The sequence below is a fragment of the Prinia subflava genome, chromosome 2 (assembly GCF_021018805.1).
Source record: "Prinia subflava isolate CZ2003 ecotype Zambia chromosome 2, Cam_Psub_1.2, whole genome shotgun sequence".
Taxonomy (NCBI): domain Eukaryota; kingdom Metazoa; phylum Chordata; class Aves; order Passeriformes; family Cisticolidae; genus Prinia; species Prinia subflava.
The window spans coordinates 6,765,611-6,791,345 of record NC_086248.1 but is presented as its reverse complement, the minus strand read 5'-3'; the positions used below and the strand labels follow the sequence as shown (position 1 = coordinate 6,791,345).

General features: G+C 42.5%; 1 protein-coding gene across 3 annotated transcripts in view; it reads left to right on the top strand.

Moving 5' to 3' along the window:
• Positions 1 to 25,735, top strand: part of EVA1A (eva-1 homolog A, regulator of programmed cell death) — a 203,990-nt gene that overhangs the window by 90,536 nt on the left and 87,719 nt on the right. For all 3 annotated transcript variants that reach the window (XM_063424129.1, XM_063424118.1, XM_063424127.1), the window contains exon 5: positions 8,317 to 8,460. In XM_063424129.1, coding sequence (XP_063280199.1) covers positions 8,317 to 8,460 — 144 coding nt within the window. The remainder of the gene's footprint in view (positions 1 to 8,316; positions 8,461 to 25,735) is intronic.

The following is a 25,735-nucleotide window of genomic DNA, read 5'->3' as shown; positions in this document are numbered from 1 at the left end:
AAGGGCAATGTTTAAACTATTTAAATGTGTAGCATGTTTGTTTCCATGGAGTTGTTTTGAATGAAAACCAGTGTAACTTGTTCAAAACTGGTGAAGTTCCTCTTAAGCTAATTCAGATGTCACTCAAGAATGTTGCAAAATTGCCACGATGAGAGCCTGAGAAACAAAGGTAATGTGAAACCTGTGAGTCTGCAGGCACACCATGCTGTATTTTAGAAACCAAGGGCAAGAAGTGGCTTGCAGCTTGTGTCAGCTGGGTAATCTCTTCAGAAAATGGGCCAGTCCTGCAGCTTGTGAGGTTCAGACCTTGCTTCAGGTCTAGGCACTTGTTGAGTGTGCCCACGTTTAGGAAAAGACTTTTTTTGGGCTGTAATGAGTAGGAAGGAGAAATGAACTCAAGGACTTCACAGAGAAGTAGATACATTGAAAGCACTATCCCTATCTTCTACTGAGTGGCATTAAAGCTGTTACCTTTGCTTCTTTTCTTGAATGACTTACAGCCCATGATCCACTCTGGTGCAAATTAAATAACAAAATTTAACTGTCATTGCCACACCGAATCTTTGTTCTCTGAGACTTCGTGGAGCCATCTTTGAAGCTGTCCTTGGATTCTCACTTCAGCCCCCAAACCCAAGAAATGTTATTAATTTGCTTAACTTTGCACACTCTGAGTCAGTCCCTGCAAAACTGGAGGCTCATATATTTCATGTGAATTCTGGTTCCAGATACAAGGGTGATAAGATGATTTAAGTTCACATTAATAAAGCAAATGTTTCTAAATGTAACTATAGGATCTGCAATTAAACCTGTAATCAATTCTTCTGTTGCAGTCTCTAAATGTGATTGGTTTCTTTTAAGATAATTTTCTCTTTTCTGGCCTGCTGCTGAGGTTTCCAAAGTTATATGAACTGTGTGGTGACTAATTTTTCTCCCTCTTTCTGTAAAACATACTTTTTAAATGTAAAGCTGGCCTTCTCTGCACATCCTTCTAATGTTTGGATATAGATTTCCTTTCTAGACGGTTGTTTTCAGTGATATTGTGCAATACATATGTTCTATATACAGCTGTAGCAACATGAAATTCTCTGCTGCTATTTGTAATATGTTGTTGACCATTAATCATTTTACAAATATCAGCAGGGAACTTCACCTTTTAATTGTTTTGGGTTCCTGCTCCTGAGCTGCTTCTGTGTTCTGCTTCTGTGCTTTTTTTTGTTTAAGGGCAGTCTTTGGTTTTTATTGGCTGAACTTCACATTGGTTGGTCTTAAGGGTACTTCAGTATTTGTAGTTTGGTTTTCTCCCTCTTATCTTGTGGATCTAGACCCAACTCACTTTTGTCCTCTATCGAGGCTTGTGTGCCATGACAGGGAAGAGAAATCCAGTGTATTTCAGTTGCCCCCCAACTGAAACTGTGTGACAGCTTCACACTGATAAAGAAATTACCTCCCAAGGCTGCTAAATGAGAGAGAAAGTGGACAAAATCCATCTTTATTAACAGTCTTCTTCACTGGCTTTTAAAGAGAACATCGAACTTAATGGGCATGGGCTAAGTCGAAAATGCCTGGGGTTTGACGTACTGCACAGAGTGCAGACTGACTTACTGATATTCCATGAAGACATCCTTCACAGGCTGCTGTATGGCTAATTCTGGCTGAAGCTGAGGCTTAGGCACCTCTAGCAGCTGCCCCTGTATGAAGGAGCTGACGTTTGTATCAACCATAGCTAATGGAACATCTTTAAAATATATGAAAAACTTCTCAAGACCAGGAGAGCTTTCTTCCCTCCTGCTTATGATAGAGGTTCTTTTTCAGATTGAGGCAGTCACTCCTAGGTAAAACATGAAGGAATTTAAGGCAGTTGCCCCACCTGAAAGGTTGGAGTTACTTTCTGCTTATGTTCTTTCTGCCATTCCATTGAAATTTGCTTTCTCTTTTGGCAGACAAGTCGATAACCACAGCACTGATTCAGACATCTGTCAGCTTTCTTTGCAGGAACTAAATTTCTCTCCTCTTAGTTAATTGACTCCTTCCATCTTTCATTCTGTCCTCTCACATTCATAGCTCCCAGCGAGTAACTTTTCCTCTTTTGTTCTTGAGCAGGAAATCAGGCTGTGTGTTTTAGAGAAAAATCCTGTCCTCTGCTTGGGAGGAGTGTCCTCCTCATGCTGTCAATTGTTCGCTGTAAATTGCTTCCCTTGGGGGAAAATTTATCTTAAGTTGATCCTTTCACCTGCTCCTCAAAAGACAGCAAGGAAAGGTAGGATTCTGCTGATGGTTTAGTTTCGAGATTTGGGTCTGCCCCTGATGCCTTTACACTGAGCCAAAGCATCCCACAGAATTTGTCACTTGGTCAGGTACCTGTTCCAGTTCCTAACCACTTACTTTGGACGTACTTCCGAAAATAGTATTTTAGGCAGTGATCCCCTTTCTGAAGTCTTTAATTGTGGCCAATCATTTGGTCCTTTGGACACCTCAAGGTCTTATATTTTCTTGGTTGAAAGAAGTAGAATGAGTGCCCCATTTTTCTTGAAAAGTCACAGACTCAGAGAGTCTGACACATCCTCTTATGAGTGGGTGGAGTTTTTTCTCAGGCTCCAGTTTTCTTGCTTTTTAAAGTGCATGGATGTTAATATTGGGTTGAGCTCCTTGTCCTGCTGCCTCTCCTGATCCATGGAATCCATGGAATTCTACCTGGCAGTTTCACAGCATGCTAACATATTCACCTGACCAGCTGTGTGTGGTCCTGCTTGCTCTGGACAGCCTGTCTCAACTGTGCAGGAACCCACCTCTGCAGGTTCAGAGTGGCTGTGCCAGGCGAGTCTGATCATGAGCAGATAAACAGATGAACAGATGTTCTTGAACATCTGCAATGTGCCCAACTTCACTGTGCGATTAGTCACCTTTCCCAAAACACTGGGTTTAAATCTGTTTGTGGATCCATCTGTGATGGCTGCTGCCTTGGGAGAGGCTCCAACATCCACCAGAGCAACTAAGAGTTACCAAAATGCAAAAATTAAAGCATTGGAAACATTCTTTCAAACCTGGATAGATTTTGCAATCAAAAGCAGCAACGCGTGGCTCAGATTTCAGATTTGGATGTGTCACCCTTACTGGAGAAAAACAAGTAACACTGAGTAACCAAAATTAAGGATATGATTAATAGGCATTGGCTCCAGTTTCTTTTTCTTTCTTTTTTTTTTTTTTTTTTCACCAGAAAGAGGTAATAAAGAAATAGTCATGCTGGGAAGCTGCCTTAGACTGACTAAAATCCATTCATTGTGGTGAGCTTGATGATATGGACATTACATCACCGAGACCAATTCCAGTTCTAAAGCCAACACAGTCTGCAAGCTGCAGCTGGTGAAATCCTCCATCATGGCTCTGTTGTTGCCCTGGTTTGGGTTTTCACCCTGACAGAGGCTGGGCTGATGGAGTAGATCAAGGGGTCATATCATACTAAATGCAACTGGTAAGGTGAATTACCCACTGAGGACTTAGACTGGGGGTTGTGAAATCCAACTGGCCAGTGGTCTGCATTTGTGAGGTGATCCTGGGAAAGGGAATTCACCTTGCACCAGGAGCAAGGCTGGAGGGATGTGCAACTTCTAGAAAGTGGGGCCAGAGGTAAAGAGAATAAAGTGAGCTGATCCCACTCCCCCACAGCCCCAACTTTAGCTGAAAATACCATATTTGAAAAGCACAGATGATACCTTTAAACGCTTTCACATGTGAAAGTTTCACCATAGCCAGGATTTGTATGTGCTCTCTGGCAGTGTAGTGAAGTAATCCAAGACTAATGAAAGCCAAGGGTAACCCTGGGCCAACCTTTCCAAGAGGGCTCTCTATCATCTATGAGGTCTTTAAAGCAGTTTTTATTGCTGTATCATGGGATTTGAGCTTTGTGGGCTTTAAGAGGTTCTCGGCAGGGGCCTGGCTCTGCTTAGCAGTACTTACCTCAGACTTAGTGATACAATGTTGGCATTTGTGAGTGTCCTTCCCACGTCTCTGACACATCGGGTCACTTCTTTGTTACTGGTGCCAGGGTGGTATCTCATAAAACATTTGGAATTTGCATTTAGCGAGCAAACAAGCAGCAGAAGAAAGGAGATCATAGAATCTAAAATCATTAAGGTTGGAAAAGACCTCTAAGATCATCTAATCCAACTGTAATGTTGCCCTGAATGAGCATGACATCTGGTACAATTAATGCCATGTCTAGTCTCCCACTTCTGAAGACCTGGAAAAAATTAATTTGGCCAGCTGAAGGAGACCACAGCCCAACACTGTTGCACCACATTGCTGGGTTTGCCTCCCCTGCATCTTTTGGCAGGATAATTGCATGATTTTTGGATAAAACCCCTCTGTCTTCTTGCCTCTCTGAGCTCTGAGGATGGGAGCCTGGAGGTGAAAACTTCTGACCTGGAATCACCTTCTAAAGAGGTGCTAATGTAATTGGACCTCTCACTTCAATGAGCTCCCTAGGGACTCATTTGCATTTGGAAGTTAAATTACCTACATGCACTTCATAACATCCAACAGGACTGAATTCAATGTTTTTGTAAACCTGAGACACAGGGGTAAAAGAAAAGACCGTGTTGTCCCTTCCAGAGCTCCGAATGACATGGTGGTGACTGTGATTTATGAAGGTGCTGTAGTCTCATCTATCACTCAGCCACCTCTCAGAGGTACTACTGACATCTTCAGTGCTTGTTACTAAGGGAGTAAAGATGCTTGAATATGACATTTCGGCACCCAGCTAGATGAACTCGTTATCAGAAACCCTTTGAAGTGTGTAAGGACTATGGTCCCATTTGGAGGTTTTGATTGCTGCTCTTATGTTTTCCAGTTCAACGTGTTATGTGGAGGATGAACAGGTTGACAGACCAAGAAATCCAAGATGGGAGACAAAGCTCATTTCAGTGTTGGTGTAGTCCTCTCTCAAAACACTGCAGGCTGCTTCCCCTGGCCTTTATGGGAATGTACAAAGCACTTTTGCTTAGAAATTGTGTGGAGGCAAAACCAGGGAAAATTCCCTGTTGTGAGCAAAAGGAAGTCTTTGAAGTGAACACTTGGTCAGAATTTTTGCCTAGACCTGATTTCTTTTTTTTCAGAGCTCGAAAAATATGACTGTTTCCAAGAGAATGGCTCAGGTCTTACCATGGGGAAAATGAGAAGAGTATTTGGATTTACCATGTGGGAGGTTGTTGTTGTCAGTAGAGTTTAGCTGGATCTTGTAACATGGATACCTCAGATGAGTTTCTGCCACTCCTGCATTCACCAGATTCTGGTGTTCATTAGGGTCTGGAGGTCAGGGAAAACAGTAAAGCTTGCCTAAATTGTGACTGTTTGCAGCAAGAGCCAAGGAAACGGAGCACTACAAGAAACCCCCACTGTGCTGTATTGAAGTCATGCTGGCAGCCACTTAAAAGCAGTCAGAGATTGCTCAAAATCTTCAGTAATGACCTGGGACAGGGTTTGTAGGTGGCACTGAATTGAGCAGGACACTGGTTACAGCTTGACTGAACACTGAAGTGTCCAGTTTGGGGTTCTCCAGGTAAAGAGAGATGTTGGAAAACTGGAGCAAGTCCAGTGAAGCTCCACCAAGCTGGTCAGGGGTCTGGAGCATACAGCATATGGGGGAATACTGAGGGACACAGGGTTGTTCAGTTTCCAGATGAGAAACTCTGGGTGGGATCTTATTTCTGTTTATTACTAAGGAATAGGTGGTTCTACAGACAACTCTTTTTGGAAAAGCGCAAAAGGAAACAGCAGATGAACACCAAAGGCAATAAACACGAATTGCAGCAAAAGAAACCTGATTACACACAAGGAAAAAAAAAATCACCTGGAGATGGGCTTAGCCCAGGATCAAGTGTCCAAGGACTCTGGGAAATATTTCTCTGTGGAGATTTTCAAAACTTGCCTGGGCGAATTGCTGAGCAACCTGATGTAACATCAAAGCTGGCTGCTCTTTGGGCAGGAGGTTGAAGTGGATAGGGTCCAGATATTGCTTTCAGCTAAATTTTGGGATGGTTTATGTGCCACAGTCCCAGAGGGTGACATTTCCCCCTGGATATAATTTTTCATTCTATGGTTTGCAAAAAGTCGATTTAAAAGAGGCTCTTACAATCTTGATGCCCTACTTTCTATGTGAGGGGCTTTCATCTTCACCCAAATTTGAAGCATAGAAAGCTCTTTCTGCTCTTCTGCTCATTTTGGCTGGTGCAGATTGAGCTGGAGTAGCCTGGCAGTTGGAGAGTTGAGGATTTCACTATGGGTATTTGTGACTATGGTGGCCTGGTCTGTGCCCAAAGAAGGTGAATATCTGGGGTTACATGTACACTGGTGATTGAGTAGTATCAGGGGCACTAATACTAAAAAAAAAAGATTTGTACTGTGGAACTGTAGCATGGTCCATGGCATGTTGTCTTGGCCCAACTAACTCTCCTAGGCAGTCCAGAAGATTATAGAATTCTGGAATGGTTTGAGTTGGAAGGGTCCTTAAAGATCATCTTGTTCCAATCCCCCTACCATGGCAGGAACACCTGCCACTAGACCAGGTTGCTCAAAGCCCCAAAGATACAGGGAAGCCTTCTGCAATTTGGCTATTAGGACTCGCCCTGTTATACCTCAGGCTGTATTTCCTGTTTGGAGTAATCCTAATTGGCAAAGTCATTCTAAGGTACAGGGCATCACTAAACAAATGGCGTAAATGTGTGTCCACAATTCAGCGCCCTTTGCTTTCCTGATACAGATGCCACTGCTAAAGTCAGTTTGGGTGGAGACCATGGGCTTCTCAGAGCTACATGGCAGGAAGGAGGCCATCAATACCAGGATATGACTAATGATGGCTAAAAAAGCTGTCAGTGTTAGTGTGAGGGTATGTGACAAATAAAACTCCTAGAAGCATTTTAAGTCCGGTGAATCTTCAGCTTTGGCACCTGAAGAGTCAATTCATTCTGTTAAGGTGGAGAGCAGAGTCTGTAGTTTGCTAGTGGATACACAGTTGTAAATGAGGAGTGTCCCAAAGCTGCCCATCTCTGGGGGTGCCAGATGCAAGAGCCTTGTTGTGCCTCTCACAGGACCAGCAGTGTGTAATTCCCCACACTCCCATGGATGCAGTATGTTCCTGTGCCAGAGGGCAAGGCCCCTAAGCAGACAGCTGTGGGATGCTCTGTTTTGTGTGAGAACAATAACAAATAAAAAGAATAGGCACCCTCCATGAAATCCTTTGCAGCATTTAGATTTGCTGAGTTTCTCTAACTGGACCTTTGCAAAAAGGCAATTCATCAGGATTGCTGCATGCCAGATGTTTCCACAGAAACCTCTGACACTCATTGGATCAGAAATCCCCTAAGGAACTTTGGGTTGTTCAGTAAGAAAATGTCCACATGGAGCCTTCTTCTTTTGTCATTTGCAGCGTGTGAAATAAGATGCTGCCTTTGATTTGAGAAAAAAGACATGTTACCCTCTAGGCTTGGTTTTCTGTGGCTTTCTGGTGTCTCTCATGGCTTTTATTGTTAAGCTGGTTCTAGCACTTGCTACCTTTTGAGGTCCACTTTTCCTTTCCTATCCTCCTAATTAGTGACAAAAAGGGGTTTGTATTCCATTCTCTGTAGCTGTCCTGTTCCTTTTAGCAACAGTTTGATGTTGAAGAACTGTCTTCTTGTGAGTTTTTCCCTGAGCCTGGTCATGGCTGGACAGTGAAAGCAAATTGTCAGTCTTGCACTAAAATCTCAAAACTTTATTTGTGGAAATTGTTCTCACCTTAGGTAAGAAAAGAGGCAAAATTACCTGATAGAGAAAAATACTTCAGAAAACACTTACTTTCGGAACTTCCCATATTCTAAATTTCTAATATGAAAAATGTTCCTACTTGCATGGAATGAATGTGATTAAAACAGTATTTCTACTTATATGGTAGAAGATAATATTATAATTATTACACCTCATAGCAATTTTCATTAGATTTAGAAATACAACATATAAGAGCAGACAGAGACACTGATCACCTTTGTCTTCAAAAGAGCCAGAGAGGGGGATTTGAGACACCTCTTGTGGTTGTTACAAAGATGGAACATATTTTATTCTCAGCCTTCTTTGTATGGACATATAGGGTTTTCTGATTCTTCAGTGTTCTTTCAATTTACTAGAAATGTGTTAGAGTCAGATACACCTTCTCATGTAAACAGAAAAACTTTTAAATATGGAAATCTTATATATGCTCTCACAGTCTGCAACTGGTAAATTATTTTTAGGCAATTTCTGTTGTGAATGGACAAATATTCACAGATAGGCATTGTTTTTCCCTTTTAGAGTGTCAGTCAGCTACTGCTCTCCAGCTCATGATCAAGCGCTGTCATGGGAAAAGAAGCTGCAGCATATATGCCAGCACTTATGAATTTGGAGATCCTTGTTACCCAGGCATCCAAAAGCATCTTAATGTCATCTACACCTGTGGTAAGTTACAAAATTCTCTAACTCTCACTGGGATCTGTGTTTGTTGAACAGTGGTGTGTGGAGAATAAGATGCAAAAAGTTGTTGAAGTTCCAGTTGGCTCATGATCATTCTTATTTGATCAGCAAAGGAAAGCTTTGGATAACCTGAGTAGTTTAATTCTGTCGCTTTTTGTATTCATTGGCTCTATAGAAAAAGCAAAAAATGTGGAAATAGTATTTATTAACCCATTCATCTGCTTCTTCAAGGCAGAAAAGTCTGACAGTGAAGTCAATCTGCTCAGTGGATGTTTATACACTGATTGTTGACATCCTGCAGCAAAGCTGTGCTTGTCAGTGGGATCCTTATTACTTTATTCTGTATTTATTTCATTTTGTACCATAGAATCAGGTTATTATCAAACCATACTCATCCACTGCATTGGTAGAAAATCACTTCAAAAATCTTCAGATAAACATCGCAACAATTTTTCTAACAAATTACTGTTATAAAAACAAACAAACAAACAGTTGGTGCTCTCAGTTGGGAACTTAAGTCATAACATTGAGCAGACACTGTGCTCTTACCTGAGTAGTCATCTTATTTTGCAACAGAGGAAAAATTGTTCCTGTAGTATAAAAACAACATCTGTCTTCTTACTGTGATGACATATTGGTCATTTGTAGCTGGCATATTTGAAAATATTTCCTTCAGGGTTTTGCTTACGTAGTTGTCACTAGGATCAGCTCAGTCTCTCTCTCTCTGTGTTCCTTTCTGCATCCATCTGGAAGTGCAAATTTTGGTGCTGTACTGAATATGCTGAGCAGACAGTGGCACATGCAGTAAAGGAGAAGCTCTCTGTGCCCCCAGACAACAATGGGTCTGTGGGTCACTGTCTGTGTGACTGCAGCATGCTGAGTGTGACAGAAACCATCTGAGATGGAGTCACTAAAACATTTTGTGTAGTGGTTGCAGCACGGTGGATGTGCAGTGCCTGAGGAGCAGAGACATTGATGCAGGACCATCAGGCTCTCAGCTCGTCCGGCTGCTGTTTCATTTGGCAGGAGAGGCAGGAAGGTTGGGTTTTGTTTAAAGTGATGTGGCAAGAAGTAGCAAGGCTATCCATGCAGAGCCCTGCGAATTTTCTAGTCAGGAAGGTGATGTTTTTATACCACTTTTCTGATAAAAAGGCTGGGGAGAAGCTTATCCTCATGGGGATTTGACAGAAACGAAGGCAATGTAGAAGGAAAAACAGGAGCTCCATCCCTCAAAAATCCAGGGAAAACAAACAGAGCCCCATGATGTGTTTCCAAGAGGATTTCTCCTTCAAAGACCTCCAAGGCCTTATTCTAGAATTGTGGTCCTGGTCTCAAAGTCCACAAAAGGCACTAATGATCTCTTAATCTGACCTTAACTCTCTAGTCCAAGCCTAACAACATCAGGAAATGAGTCACGCTTGAGAGCACAAAATGGCATGTTTTGCTTTTCTGTGGGTAAAATCTGCCTCATCCTTTGAAGGTGGCCATGGCTCCTTTTCAAAACCATGATCTCAGACATGTCTCTGAACTGGATTTTGTGATCAACAGACACATATTTCTCTCCTCAAATAGCAAAGTCCTTCAACATGTGAAAATGAAATAAACAAGAAATCAAATTCCAGTTCCATATGCTTGTGCCAGACACAACTGTGTCCTGGGATTCTTTTAGAAGAAATGATAAAACCAAACAATTTGGTATTCTTATGGCCTAGAGAATGCTACCAGTGTAGAAAACTTGCTGCTGGCTGTCTCTTTGTTTCAGATTTCCATAAAGCTGAACACATTGTGGCTCCTGGTATAGTGCGCTCCTACTTTCACCAAAACTGTGGGAGTGGAAGGGGCCAGGCTGGGACAAATGGGCATGACTGCTCTTCCCTACTGTGTAGCTCAATACAGATCCTTGTTTCCCACCTCTTGCACTTGGAAACGTTGTCTCTTGCTGCTGTTTCCTGGAGGTCAGTGAAAGATGCAGTGACCCTGGCACAGCTTGGGAAATGTGATGGGTGTACAAATGGGTTTCTCTGAGCATTGCTTCAACCCTTTTTGTTGCTGCTTCAAGTAAGTGACCCTATCACCCTCTGAGATCAGGCAGTGCAGTCAGTCTGCTCCTCTCTGCCACTCCCTGCCTGCCAGACTGTGGCAGAGGTGTTCTGCCATGTGTCGCTGCTCTTACCTGTGAGAAAACTGCCATGTGTCCTTGGCCAGTGCTTCTGACCTGCTGCACTGCTTTGGAGGAGGTGGTGGGAGCAAGGACAGTGATGGACGTGGCTGTGGGAGTCTGCATGCAGACATTTCCTTTGTGAGGAACTTCAGTAACTGTGGGGACAGAGCAGCTGAGCTCTGCTTCTGGTGCTAAAGCATGGGAAGGACTGGAAAGAGACTGATACGTCTTCTTCTGATAGCAACTCATGAAAAGAGTCTGCTGAGTAAGTAATTTATGAGGTGACAAAAGGTAATATTAACTAAAGGCTCGTGAGCTGTTAGCAGAAATCACAGCTGAGGGAACCTGACAGATTGGTAGCATTTATGTAGACCAAGGCCTGGTGAAGAGCTGGTGAGGTGTCTTATCTCCCAGTCCTGGCAGGAGAACATCTGCAAGGTCTCTCAGGTCATCATGTCCACTGTTCTTCTTTAGCCTGAAAGCAGGACCTGGGCCCTATTCCAGATCTCCAAGAGGTGAATGGATGAGACAACAACTTTGCTTTTTTTAAACCATATCCATATTTCTTAAAGGTTCATTCCTCTAGCTTCCATGTCCTATTGGACGTGAGAACTCCTGCCAGATGCACACGATTTTGCTGATGAATCTGTTCTTAAATAAAGGTGTCATCTAACTTTTTGCCCAGCTGTATATTTTTAAAATATTGGTTGTAATTACTCCAGCCAGTGGGAATGTCTCAAGTCAGCAGTTCTCCATATCAAATTATACCCCTTTGCACCGTGGGTTCAAGGCCTCTTGGCATCACCTAGCTGAGAGGGAAATGCCACCAGTTCGTGTGTTTGTATGAGATGATTGAAGCAAACAAGTACCAGCAGCCTGGTGTGATAGAGATCTCTTGTGTGCATTAGGGTCCCATTAGCCCAGCCAAGGAAACATGAAAAATCCTCCAACGTAAAAACATGCCAAACCTGAACCTTGGCAGGAGCTGAAATACAAAAACTTGGCCCAAATCCAGATTTAACTAATGGAATGGTGGGGAAGGTGGGATTTTCCAGTATGTGGGTCCCATTACTGCACTAATACAAACATTAATTATTTTTTCAAAAGCAAAAGGCAAGTTCATTCTGGGAAACACATAAGGCATAGTGAGGTTGAGTTCTGAGTGTGGCAGCTGTAATAGAGGCAGATATAAAAAAAATAGCTCTGCCTTTTCTTTAAAATACCTTGAAAGTCTTAGAGAAGAAAAAAAATTAAGAAGCATTAATACAACTGAGAAAAATAATGCAATAAAGACTTACTAGACGTCTTTCCTTGTTTCCTCTTCCCCCTAACATCTTCCTTTGTCTCTGTCTTTCTTGGGTATAAAACTTTGGGTTTTTTGTAATATCTATGACTAGCTTGGTAGTGGTTTTGTATTTACTGATAAAACTTTCTGTACTCACAATCTTTTCATTTTCTTAATTGTCCAGTTATGAACTTCAAAGGCTCCCTTTAATTCTCTATATCTATTTTCTCTCCAGTTTGCTATTTTTCGGCCTGTGCTGAAGTCCTAACTGAGCACTGCATTAAAACCTGTGGAATTTTTTCACAGTGCCACTTGGCCTCAAGGAAGCGTTGAAGTGTGTACTTTAAGACCTATGGACAATTACCATGAAAGTTAAATATTTTCTCAAATCCTTCCTTGAGTGGGGATGAGGGGCTTGTCTTTGTGTAAAGTGAAACCTTATTCTGAGCACTGAAAGTCAAGGGAGAAATTCAGAGTGTCCATTGTGCCCACTGCCAGAGCTGCCTCCCTGTGCAGTTCATGCAGGCTGCAAATGCAAACCCTCTGCTAAGGACCTGCTGTTCTTTAAATGCAGGCATCCATCATAAATGGCTTGATGAGCATAAAAGGAAAAAAAAAAAGGGGATTGCTAATTTCTTTGTGTCCAGATGTGTTTCAGTGGATTGGTTATCAGTCCTGATAACTGGTGACTTTTTAGTGCTGCAGTTGGACATGTGCTGAACAAAATGGAGGAAATATGGCCTTGGTTGTGTTTTTGATGTGAGTATCTGTCGTACATTTAGATGTGTGCGTGCCTCCTGCTTGATTCATGCTCGCCAGGAAGGGGTCACTGGGCTGAGAGCTAATGAACTGCCATGGTAACTCATAAATTGCTTGGAAAATCCTGCAGTTCTGCCACATTAATAATCCTGCCATCCTGCTTTATGAGGCAATAAGCTGAGTCCCAGGGGCCAAGGGCTTCACATCCCAACGAGAGAACTGTGCAGGTAAAGAACAAAGCCTGAGCACAGGGGCAGCAGCCACTGTTGCTTTGGGGTGTCTGGTGCTGCTGGGAGACCAAATGGGGTCAAGGAGAGGTGGTGGAGGTGCTCTGAGGTGATGGGGGTGTGCTGACCTTTGCTTTCTCTGAGTGCTTGGGAAAGCAGCCTGTGTTTAAAGAAATGTTCTTTCAAGCTGGACTGGAGGCAGGGTCTTTGTTGAACAAAGCAGCTCTGAGGTGGTTGCCCTCATGATGATGATGATGAGGGAGGCAAAAAAGCTGCACAAATTCTCTCCTGACATCTCAAAGGGCCTGTGCTCTGGTCCATTAGCTCCTGTGCTGTAAATCTATCAATGCCTCAGGCTAGATGAATGTAATGGTTCCTTTTGCTCTTAAAATTTATGAATTCATGAATGTAGAAAATTTATTTTTATCACTGCAAAAGCGCTTTCTGTTGCTATAAAACTCATTCCAAGACCTGCATAAAACAGAAAAGAAGAAATTTCAGACTTCCAAGAAAAAACAAAAGCCTTTTACACTCCTTTGGAACAGTGCAGGCAGGGTGAGAAGGATGGACACAGAACGTGTAATGCAGACTTTCTTTCTTCAAAAAATGAAATAAAATTTCTGTTTACAAATGAATAAACCATTTAGGTGATCTAGCCCTAGGGATGTGCCACTGAATGTATAATGTCTGATAATGTTTCTTTAACTGGGCTTCTTGTATAATGTTGTGAAACAGAACTCACAGCCATGTAGATTTGAAATTCATGGCTACATGGGTTTGACCTACCAAAAGAGATAAAGAACAGAATAATGGTATGATATAATTCCATGTGGCTACTTTCATTGTCAAGACACTGAGTTCAGAGATAGTTTAGGACATCTGTTCAAATCCTTTGTCTTATTTCCCTAAGTTAATAGAAGTTTGTCCAGTAATTTTTGTATCAAGTTTATGCTTCTCTTCAAGCTATAGAGTATTTTTTTAAAAAGCAATCCCATCCTCATGTAATGACTACAAATATTGAAAAATTCATGAAGTGGGATTCATCTGACCAAGTGTAGACATATAAGCCATAGAGATTTATAGTGTAGACATTCCCATCTGAGAAAAATTCCTTTTACAGGTAATGTGGAGAAGCAGCTGCTTTTGAGGCACAAATCATCTCCTCCTAAAGTAAGTGCCTGAAAGAGATGAACTACATATTTGAAGTGACAGTTCTCCTGTACTGATTGTAAAGGGGTCTCCTGGTGCTCAGCTGACTTATTGTTATCTACATGTAGAGCCTCTACAATGCAGATATTTACATCTACATCCCTGGAAGTGCTCAAGGCCAGGTTGGATGGGGCTTTCAGCAACCTGCTCTAGTGGAAGGTGTCCCTGCCCACGGTGAGGGTGGCTTGGAACTGGATGAACTTAAAGGCCCCCTTCCTACTCAAACCATTCTGTGATTCCATGGTTCTGTGATGTGGTTAGATGCTTCCAACCACTGTGTTCTTATGCAAATGTTTATTTTGGTCAAAATTATAATTTCTACATAATGATAATATCAGTGTTTTCTCCTTATATTTATTGGTTTACACTCCTACTGTTTGACAGATTTCCAGCTCTTAAAGATTTATCCAGCGAAGAGAGGAACATAATGTTTATTTAAGTTCTTGAGAAATTACCTCTAGCTATGAGTGTTAGTGCAGGAAAAGTTCTCAAATAGCAGCTTGGTGTCTTGCACCTCAGCTCAAGGTTATATCAATCTCTACACCTGGGTTTGGAGAAGAGTTTTCCTATTAAATGGTTTTGCACGGGATTGAGGTCCATTTTCTGCATTTCATCTTTATTAATTCCCTAAATATTTCCAGGAGCTAGGGTGGGGTCAATATATTTGCTAACTGCTTTGACTGGCTGGTTGCTCTTTTAGACTTTTGTTCTTGAGATCAGATTTGTTCTAAACTGTTAAGGACTGCACCCGGTGGTATGGGAGAGGAGACAGAGTAGATTTTCACTGGTGATGTGACATCTGTTACCAGTTTCTGCAAGCAAATGGACTTGTTGAACCTCCTTCCAGACTTCTGCATGTTTCCATCCAGGTGAAGAAAAAGCAAGGAGCTTGTTTTCCTCTGATAGACTTAGCCCTCACATTCAGAATTAGTCATAATTCGACAGAACCTGTTAAAAAAGCTATGGCAGTGTAACTAAAAACCACCATGATGAGTGACCAGATAGCTCAAGGCTGATGTTTTCTGACTTCTGAGGCTGTGATTTTATCACCTTTGATGATGACTTAACAGTTTTTGTGGATGCTGTTTCCTGCATCTCAGAGAGAAGCAAAGAGGAAACCCCTCAGTCAGTGACACTCATAATTTGGATTCATGGCACAGATCTGTTGGAGTTCATGGGTTACCTGAGGGTAAAGGCAAGATGCCATCTCTTTTTCTGGCCAGTGCAGAAGTGAGTGAGGTACATGCTTTACTAATGGGCTTGGAGGAACCTGCTCATAACAGGCTACAGTAGCTCTGCCATCCTGCATCAGGGAGGAGCATGCTACAGGGACAAAGAGCTGCTTATGTTTGACCTTAATGATTGCACTGGGATGTGAAACAGGACACACACTACCTCAGTAGTTTTAAGATGAGGGTTGGTAAATCAGGTAGCTGAAAACTGTCATTGTGCTGCTCCTGTTTGTCTTTGCTTACTGCACATCTCGCTGTAACTCGATGTGAATCAACCCAGGAGAGTCCGAACACACCTGGCCTGGCTGGCCCAGACAGAGCAACTCTTCATTATCAGGGCAGAAGGAGCCTATGTCTGACACAGATTAGGGCAAATAAATATTCTGAGGAAGCACAGCTCTGCATCTCAGATGGAGGAGGAACAGGTAATGCTGTCACCTCAAGGGAAAGGCTTGAAACCCCTTTGATTCCTGCAGAGCAGAAATGGAGCCTTGGAGATAAAAATCATTGCCTTGGGGATGGGGAGGAAAGAAGATGGGGCTGGAGGAGGCAGAGAGGGAGTTCAAAGGACACTTTTTATGATGATCCTAAGCAGAATGAGCTGTAAGACAAATGCTACCTTACAATTAGGCAAGGTTTTCAAGCCTGCTGCTGTGGTCCTTCAACTCTGGGAGAGTTTCTGCTATCAAAAGTGTCCCATAAAGAGTTAGCCAAAGTACTCTGCAACTCCTGACCTCCACTCTTCAGAAGGTGTGTGCACCTGGGACCTTAAATAATTTTATCTTTATGCTTTGTATGTTTTGTTTGGTAAAGACCATGGCCTAAAAGTCACGGGAGGAAACTGCAGGGAAGAGCAGTCAGTCTGTTGTAGTGGGGTGGTGATAGGAGGGAGGCAGGTGGGACTTTTGCTTTTCATTCTGGTATTATTCACATATTTTATAAGTTTAGAAATTTAAGAAATGTTTTACAATGGACCTGTAGTTTCTACTGTAACAACTGTAATGCTAAACTATAATGTAACCAAGATTTTATGGTGGCTGACACAACTTCGAGGTTACTAAATAGATTTTCTCACTGAATGGTTTCCTCTGGCATAAATATGACAGGCTTGAGACTGAACAGCAATCTGTTGTCTAGAGAGTGGATTTGAGGCTGGGGGTGGATCTAGAGGGTTCTGCCTGACTGTCCTGAGATCTCCTTGCTTGAATAAGAGCGTATTTGAGGAATCTCAAAATCACTCATGATCCATCCATGACTTCATCCCAGAAAAGCAGATCTACCTGAGAACGATTGTGCAAGATGACATCTGAATGTCATGTCTGAAGGAAATCTTTCAGGAACAGTGGAGTGTGAGGTGGAGCAGAATTAAAATTACATGGGTTATTTCTATGGCGATTTTTTCCCTGTAAGCTTAACCCTACTCTACAGACTTTCTAATCTTTGTCATGTCGATGCTTTTAATGATGCTTTAAAAATTCTGACCATGAAGAAGTGGTAGATATTTATAATTTTAATACCACAGGTTATTTTTTTACCTGAAAACCTCATTGACTAACCTCATAAATAGGGTTACTGTTGTGTCTCCATGCCTGTTAAGACTTGTGCAGATTTCAAATATAGTAATTAACAGTAATGTTGGCAGGTATGAGACTTCTTTACTGGTGAGGAGGCTGGCAGCCAGTCAGCCAGCAATTTTCAAGCAGGAGACTGCAGGCTGCAGCCGAGGAATGTCTCAGCAATGAATGACTGACCCTTGATTCAGTGATCACCCGAACTCCTCCTAATTGAGGTTAATGCCAGAAGCATTGACACCTTGATGCTCACTCATTAGTGCCTGGAGGCTGCTGGAGATTGCTGACAGCTCAGTGAAACACGCATTAGATTAAATTTAAAGGGAGCGTTTTGACCAATTAAGTAAGATATATTTGCATTAATACAGATCTGCCTTCTCCTTTTTAAAATGTATCGAGACAATGACATTTCCTTGCACCCCTTATAGAAGGATTCAGGGCTGGTGCCCTTCTGCAGCGCATGCAGATTTCTCTGCTGTGCACCCATCACAGCCCTGCTGGTTTCTACTGCCCTCTCTCCACTTTATTGTGAAAGAAATAGGAAATCCTCTGCAATCTGGAAAGTGAAAATTTGGAAAATTTGTTCCTGACAATGAAAAGAGAATTAGAGGACCGGGACAGAGAGAAAGAAACTTTTGAAAGTTACCGAAGATACAAATATACACGACCTCTGTGTTGGTGTCTTGGTACAATTAAAGTTTGTGAGCTGTTACTGTAATAGAAAATCAATATAATAGACACAATGGGTTCTATAGCCCATTGATGAGAGCTACATGGTCATGGGTACATTTTAAGGATGTGGTTTAGTGGTGAACTTGTCTGGGTTAATGGTTGAACTCAATCTTAGAGTCTTTTCCAGCCTAAATGATTCTATGATTTGATGATCAAATGTGTAGTTTAATTGCTGGGAAGTGCACTGATGAATGTTACTACAGGCATCAGCACAGACTGTGCAATGCACTCACTTGCTAAGAAGCATTTCTTGCTATGAGTGGTGTTACACATGCAGGGCCAGCCAAACTTTGGGAGAAAGTGTTAGTTCCATTTTGGGTGTGGAGACAACATTTACACAGGGGTTTGTGTCATGGGAGCTGAAGGAAAACCTATCAATTCTCTTATCACCGTGTGTGCTGTGCAATGTATATTCATTGTTAGATGAGTAGGTACGTGCTTTGTTCTCCAGGTGGAATTCTCACAGCAAGTTAATTTCTAATTTACTGCTGTTTCAAACCTGAGGTGTGGCTCTCCATGGTCAAACCACTAGTCTTGTGTGGACTAGGCAGGGAGGAGGGTGTTGTGCCTCGTTTGAATTATGTGATTTATAGCAGCTGAATGATGACCAACCCAGGTCTCTTTAGTGTCAGTAAAAATAATTTCCCTTACTCCAGTTCAAGTTCTTCTTTGGGAGAGGCCAAACAATGGCAGAGTGTAGAGGCTGACATTTATGTGTCTTCTCACTGCCTGTGAACAAACCCAGCCCTACATCATCCTTCAGTACTCTAGGAGAATTCCAGGAAATCACTCTTTCCTCTCACTTTGGACATTTTCTTGCATTCCTGTTTATCTCTGAGGCCCAAGGCATGGATATTTTGTTTTCTGTTTGTATTGAAGTTTTGGAAGGGGCTTTTATTGTCATGCTGTCTGGTTTTCTATGCCCTGGTGCTTAGAGATGGGGATGCAAGTGAGGCATTTAAGAGTAGACACCTCCCAGAAATTCCTTAGGTCCTGTCTGCTTGGCACAAGTGACCTTTTGTGAAGCACCCCACCTTACAGTGGGGAGGAGATTGCCATGGAACTTTTGTTCTTCAGGAAACTTTCCTTAACATTCATCTGGCATTTGTATTTCCAAACTTCTTTTCAAGACCTCCCTTTATTCAAAATATCCACACCCAAACAGTTAATGCCCCTTTAGACAGACACTTCAAATACTGTTGACAGTGGCTACTTTTCATGTCCTGTTTTAGTCACTGTTTAGCTAAGCCATTCATGTTCAGCTCCTTTAATCTTTCCTCATAAATCAACCTGCCCAGCCACTCAATTGTCTTCTTGTTGCTCTTTTCCACAATTACCTGTATCTTTTAACAAACACTGAGCAGGCTTATGATTATTTTCCCCCTGGGGGCCAGCAGAGACTTACAATCTCTTTGCCATAGCCATATATTAGCCGTGACTGTTGTTTCAGCATCGGGCAGCAGCAGCAGCATTACCCAGGAAGAAAAGCTGACTCTGGAGTGTCAGTCCCGAGTATCCTGCTGCTCAGTATTTCACTTATCATCCCTCATTTAGGTGTATTGAACAAAAAAAGTAGGAATTTCTGAATGTCAGAGTAGGGAAGCATTTCTGTATGGGGAGAACAGGATTGTGGGGAGAAGTATCAGGATCCTTTGCTGGCTGGTTGTGTTTCCAGCTTCACTGAAACACAGGCTTGGGGTCTGAAGGATGACTGGTACTGCATAATATAAACAAGGAAGCAAATCCTACCAGAGCCCTTCCAAAGATATTTGACTAAATTCCTAACCCAGGAGCCCACCCTGGGCCATCTCTTATCTCTGAAAGCCATCTCGCAGCTGCCTGCAAAGACTCTGGAGACTGGTTAATCCCAGCAGATGGACCTTGGATCTGGTGCCTGGAGGGGAAGGAGCAAGGGAGGGAGGGCAGACTCTTGGAGGTCTCTTTGTCAATGGGGGTCACTGCATTTTGGTTCAAGCCAAAGCCTCAGGGAGAGGCAGAAACTGGTATGTGGCTTCCTCTGGAGTCCAACAAACCTGTTTTGGGTCAAAAGTTGCCCCAGCCTGGATATGCTCATAGCCTGAAGGGACTCAGGGAATTGTGTCAGGGACCAACCTGCAAATGGGGATTGCACTATTTAGTCCCTGGATCATATGTGTTTGCTTCAAGCTTTGATGAAATTCTCGAAGTATTTTCTTTAAAAGAAAAAAATGCCTCTTGGAATGGACAAGAAACACCTTTTTTTAGAGGGCCCATGAAAAATTAGAAAGAAAATAACAGCTTACAAAAGGGCAACCCCCTACTACTACATCTCTTCCCCAGGCATGGTAGTCAGCCTGGCTCAGTGGAGGGGCACTGGCCTAAGGGCAAGAGGTTTTTCTGCTTAACCCTGATCAATCATCAGCTCTTTGGGCAGTGACTGTGCTTCCTCCTGCCTGGTGTGCTCAGACCCTGGGGCTGTTTGCTCAGCATCTGGCAGGAGAGAGCAGCAGCCTCCTCACCTCCCTGGGGCTTTGGTTTATGCACCCAGTGCAGACATGATCACACAGATGTGAGGGGTCTCTGCTTTCAGTGCCTGCAGTTGCTGTTGAACTTTATTGAAATGAAGCTTCAGAATGATCAGGTGTTAAGCTCCTGCCTGACATAACCATTGCTGCCATGATAATTCACTCATGAATTCAATGACAGTCTCACACTTATCTTTCTTTTTTGTTGTTGCTGTTTCTTATTGTTATAATTTTTATTATTATGAAAAATAACTAATATTAAATTCTCTTCCTCTCTACTTTTTCCCTAGAGAAAAAAATCAAATCCCTGGGGATATAGCTCAGAATTACATACTAACACACATTTTTTAACATGCTGCATATTGATCAAAGGATCTAACTTCTGCTGCATGAAAGCTGTATCTGATTCCCACAGGGAGGAAAGGGAAATTTTCTCCTCTGTGCTATTAGAGATGATCAAAACCTTCTCCAGATGCCTTGGGTATCAATGAAGAATGAAGTACAGGATGTTGGTGTAAAGTTGTCACTCTCTTTTGAGAGGACTGAACCACCTAGTAAATTGGAGTTGGAACACATGTAATGTAAATTTTCTGTCAGATATTTCTTAGCTTGTTACAATACTAACAAACAAGTGGATTTTCTTTCCTTCCTCACCTCATAATTCTTTATCCTTTAAGTTGTGCTGAATTAGATATGGGGGTACCTCTGACAGTACAGAAAATTAAATGGGAAGGCACAGATACTGGTTTGTACTTTCTGTTTTTCTTTGCTTCCTGTTCCCGTTCGGCGTTGTCAGGGTAGTGATTTTCTCTTAAGCAACACTTAGGCCTATGCATATGTTTGCATTTAATTTCCAGATGGGGACGCAGGCCTCTAATAACAGTGTGAGCTGCTGCTTTATGGATCTGGCTGGCTGGCTGGCTTTACCTTGCTTTTGCAGCTGGCCAAGCGACTGCGCCCCACACCCAGGATGCCGACACACTCATGGCTCAGCCAGGCTCTTGGACTCTTGAGCCAGACTGGTACAAAAAATGATTTACCTGTCCCAGGCTGTGAAAAGGTTCACCAACTCTTTACATATGTGGGGCTCTTGAACCCAGGATCATACAAACTGCTCCACTTTCTGGCATGACTGCTCTTCATAAATGTGTTTCCTGAAGTCTTGGGCTGATTTTATTCAATGAAGTGGATTTAACCATTAGCATTGACATTTTGGTTATGGCAAAAATACTTTCCTGTGTAGAGGGACTTGTAATGATCCCTCTGTTTCTCTTTAAGTGCACCTCTGCAGACTTCCTGAAGGGATTTCTGTGTCTCTGTCTCAGGGGCCTCATCCTGGCTTGGAGAGTTGTGCTTTCCTGAAGGTCCTTACTCAGCAAGTCGTAGGTCTCAGTGTAGCTGGGTCCAACCCAGTTTGAAGTTCAAGACTAAAGGTTTGGACTAGCAACCTGGAGTATAAGTAGAAGGTTGGAGTACTGAGTGCACAGACATATTGATCTGAATAGAAATGCATTTGCAAATAGATGTGTTATTAAACACGCTCTAATGCTGACCAGATGTAGCTGTCTGCGGTATAATCAGCTACATATGGACTAGATACCTTGGCCTCCCTTTGTAGTCAGTATATGAAAAGAAAAAGGCATTTCTAGGTTGCAGTTCATCTCATTTTCAAATGAGTATCTCAGGTACCCCTTACAAGTGCTTGTTTCTCTCTTTCATTTTTAAAGGAACCCGTGGTGTCTGGACCAGATGTGAATACCTGCATTGTTGACATCTGAAGTTAGGCCAGATAGTTATTAACTTGAATATGCTTTCTAGAAAATTATCTATTTTCAATAATTATTTCTCATTACCTTCCTAAGTCTTCAAACCTCATGATGTTTAAATTAACTTCAAGCACGTTGTTGATTACAATTTTGCTAAATTGCTTCAAATAATTTATTTTTTTAACACACATTAGTCTTTGATCATTTCATGTCTTATTACCAGAAAAGTAGAAAATTAGTACATAGTTAAATAATATATGCTTTGTGTAAATAACATCTCTTCCGAGGAATTCTTATCCTTCAGTCAGTTTGAACCCTGTTTTGCAGGATGGGATTCAGGTTTTGATTCTGATTCTGAATGTAACTGTCCAGAGGTTTCACAGCTCTTACTGTAGCCAAGGAAATTTGTTTTTGTACTGACTAGATATGTAGAGCTCAGTAGCCCATATATACACATAAAGTGATATTTTAGAAAATTTGGTTTATTTATAGATCCTGCCTAATATTTGCACAATCTGTCTTTGATGTTTCAGCCTAGGGCCTTTCAAAAGCACTCAACAGTTATATTTAACTGGATCATGGGTATTTGACCAGCTGAATTATTCTTGGATCAGTGCTGACAATAATGGGCTCTCACACATGGAATGCCCATGTGGAGAGTTACATGTTGACTTCCCAGCTTCTTGTCACTGTGCAAAGATGAAACCTTGGGAAGAGTTTATCTTTGTCTGAGGGATGCAGTCGTCTTAAATATCATTTCCTTGCTCTGGCAGCTGTTCCTGTGGAGAGCACAAGAATGCAGGAGAGAGGCGTGTTGCTATTTATTTCTTGTTTTTACCCATCTTTGAAAACAGTGGATCCCAAAAATGGACATGGCAATGTTGTCTTTCTTACAGCACAGAAAAGCAAAGATTCTTTTCTCTGTTTTGAGACGTCAAAGGAATCCATGTCCTTCTGGAGTGCATTTCCTTTTCCCAGTTAGTGAAAAAAGAAAACCTCTCTCAATCTTTTGTTTCAGTGGAAGTTTACCCAACTCAGAAGCAGGGGTTTGCTGTTAGGACTAGAGTTTGTAACACTGGAAACATGACAATTCTCAATGTCTTGAACCAATTCAGAAATGCCTTGAACCAATGCAAGAACAACAGCTTGTTCCATAGTCAAAGCTCCTGGTGGTGTTCATGCACTGCATCAGGCAGAATGCTCCTGCAGATCCAGTTTCACCAGCTCTGTGTGGTGTTTGCCCACATGGAAGCAGCTGGGGTGACATCAGCAGATCCATGAGCACCTCCATAACCCTCCTGCTTTGTGACTGCCCGGCCATCCTGTGTGCCCAGCTCTACAGGGGGGGGTTCTGCCTGGTTTGAAGGACATGCTGCAGCCAAGCCTGCAAGGAGCTGCTTGCTTGGACAATCTGTGTCACCTGAAGAAGGAACCAGGCCCCCCCAGTGAAGTGCACACCTCCAGAAACACAGGGAAACTCTCCATTCTAAGCAGAGCATTTAGTGCACACAGCTTCCAACTAGGTCCTGTGGTTTGTGAGGTTTTACCAAGAGCTACCCAGCCCTGAACTTGGCAAAAGCAAAGACAGCCTCATTAGAGCTTTTTCCAGCTGGCTCCAAACCCATCAGCACCATCAGCCAGTCTTGCAACATGCCACACTTGCCCACTCCACTGTCCCTGCCCCATGGATGTGTCCTGGGAGTTACTGGTGTTGGTTTTGTGCCTGCTGGTGGGAAATGCCTGTGCCAGGGTGAGTCCCCCCAGCTTGCAGCTCCCAGCACCTTCTGTGCACTTGATGTCTCTCCCAAGCAGCAGAGAGGGCAGGGAATGAGTCTGAATACATCAAGGAGGCAGCTATGACCTGCCAGGCATCCCTTATACTGGGCAGACAGATTGGAGATTTAACTGTGCTTTGGAGAGAGTTCCCATGGGCTATGCTTGTACAATAAAAATATTTCCTGGCCCTAAGGGCAAGTGGCAAGGCATGGCTCACATCTGAAGAGAGGAAATCTCTATACCCAAACTAGCTGCAGGGAAAAGTCCCTGGCTGTGTTGTCCTCTGGGCCATGCCAGAGTGGAGAACAAACCAAAATATCTCTGGAAATTTTATAAGTTACAATCTGTGTACAATTCTAAGCCAATGCTTGAGCTTTTTAGTTTATTAATATAGATATATTCTGGATTTGAAGTTCAGATCAAGGAGTTTTATTGATCATTATTCTTCCAGTACCTCTTTGTTTATTCTTCAGTCTTTCTGGGATAACAGGCTATGGCATTCATGAGCCTGGCATGCTAAAAAAAATCCCTGCTCCAGATCAACACAGCTTTACTGTCAGAAACGGCTGTGAGGCTGCAAAAATATATGGGGGGAGCATTGAGACTGTCTGGGCCCTGTGAGTTGGAGTGAATCTGGCATTGGCCAGGGAATGGCCAGTGAACCCTGAACTTGTCTCCCATCATAGTGAGAGAGCAAGAGAGGAACAGAGGTGAGGGCTATGCCCAGCCACTGTAGGAGAAGCTGCCCTATTTTTTGTTCTTAGGCTGTTCTCAAATATTTTTTGTCCAGTTCTTTCTCTCATTTCTTTTGCCGTAAGATTGGCAAAGTGAAACCAGCTAATGCCAGTTGTTCCTTCTGTTCACAGGACACGGTCACTTGGCTGCTGAAGTTTCCTCTTCTTTTGCTGTTCTCCCTCTCTGAGAGGAGCAGCTGTTCTGTGCACCTCTGTCTGGGACATTCAGAGTAGGAGAATGTCTCTTCTCTCACATTAATGACCTTTTCTTAGCCTACTTGGAAGAAAAAGAGATTGGACAACATCCATCATTATTTAGATTATTGGCAGTGGAAACCAAACTGGGCTAATTTGATAACTTTGAAAAATACAGACTCCTCAGACTGGTGTTTCCCTTGGACATGTACATTCTAGCAGCATTTAATTTATTTCCTTAATTACCTCTCCGAATCTTTATTAAATATTACCAGTTTGGTCTGAACTCTGGTTTGCTTTGAAGGTTCTTGGGATCAGATCCTATTGCCTAGAAAATCTGGAACATTTCTATTCATTAACCAAGAATGACTCTGAGTGGGGCTCTGGGATCAGAAATATGGAGATTTTGAAGTAAACTTTCTGTTCAAAGTTTGAATCCCTTCTTAGATAACAGCTATTGCAAGGAGAAAGTCCAAACTCCCTAAACACTGTGAGCAGAAAAAGTCAGTAAGAGATGATGCCTTGTCCAAATGGCTCCTAGGACTTGCTGCAAAATACTTTCAGTGGAGTCAACAGGTTTTGAGTCAGGTCTTGTGTGACTCTGTTCTGCAATAAACATAGAAGGATAACAGTAATTGTGGACCATGGTGCTCATTTTGGTCACCATGATGATATTATAACAGATTTCCAGTCCACAAACACACCCTTTCCTCTGCTAGCCCAGCAGATCCTGTGAACCAAACATGCTGTTGAAAGAGAGTTGCAGATACTGTGGTTTCTCTAAGGCTTTCAAACATGTTATAAAACCAGAGGAGCTGCAGTAATCATCATTATTAGTAAGCAGACGTGGAGCCTGAGTCTGAATCTGCTGTGAGTATAAACAACCTGTGTTCGTGTGCATCCTCCCTGCCTTTGGTGATGAGTGTTTCACTGTGAGCTTAGGGGTTGAAGGCTCTGAGATAATGATTTCAGCTGTGTGCTTCTTAGTGCTGTAAAGCCCATAGAATGGCAGAAAATTTATTGCTGTGACTTAGTTGCATACTCCCTGGAGTGGACAAGGGTTGTGGACCTTATGATAAATAGCACACGCTAATATTTAGCAAATGATA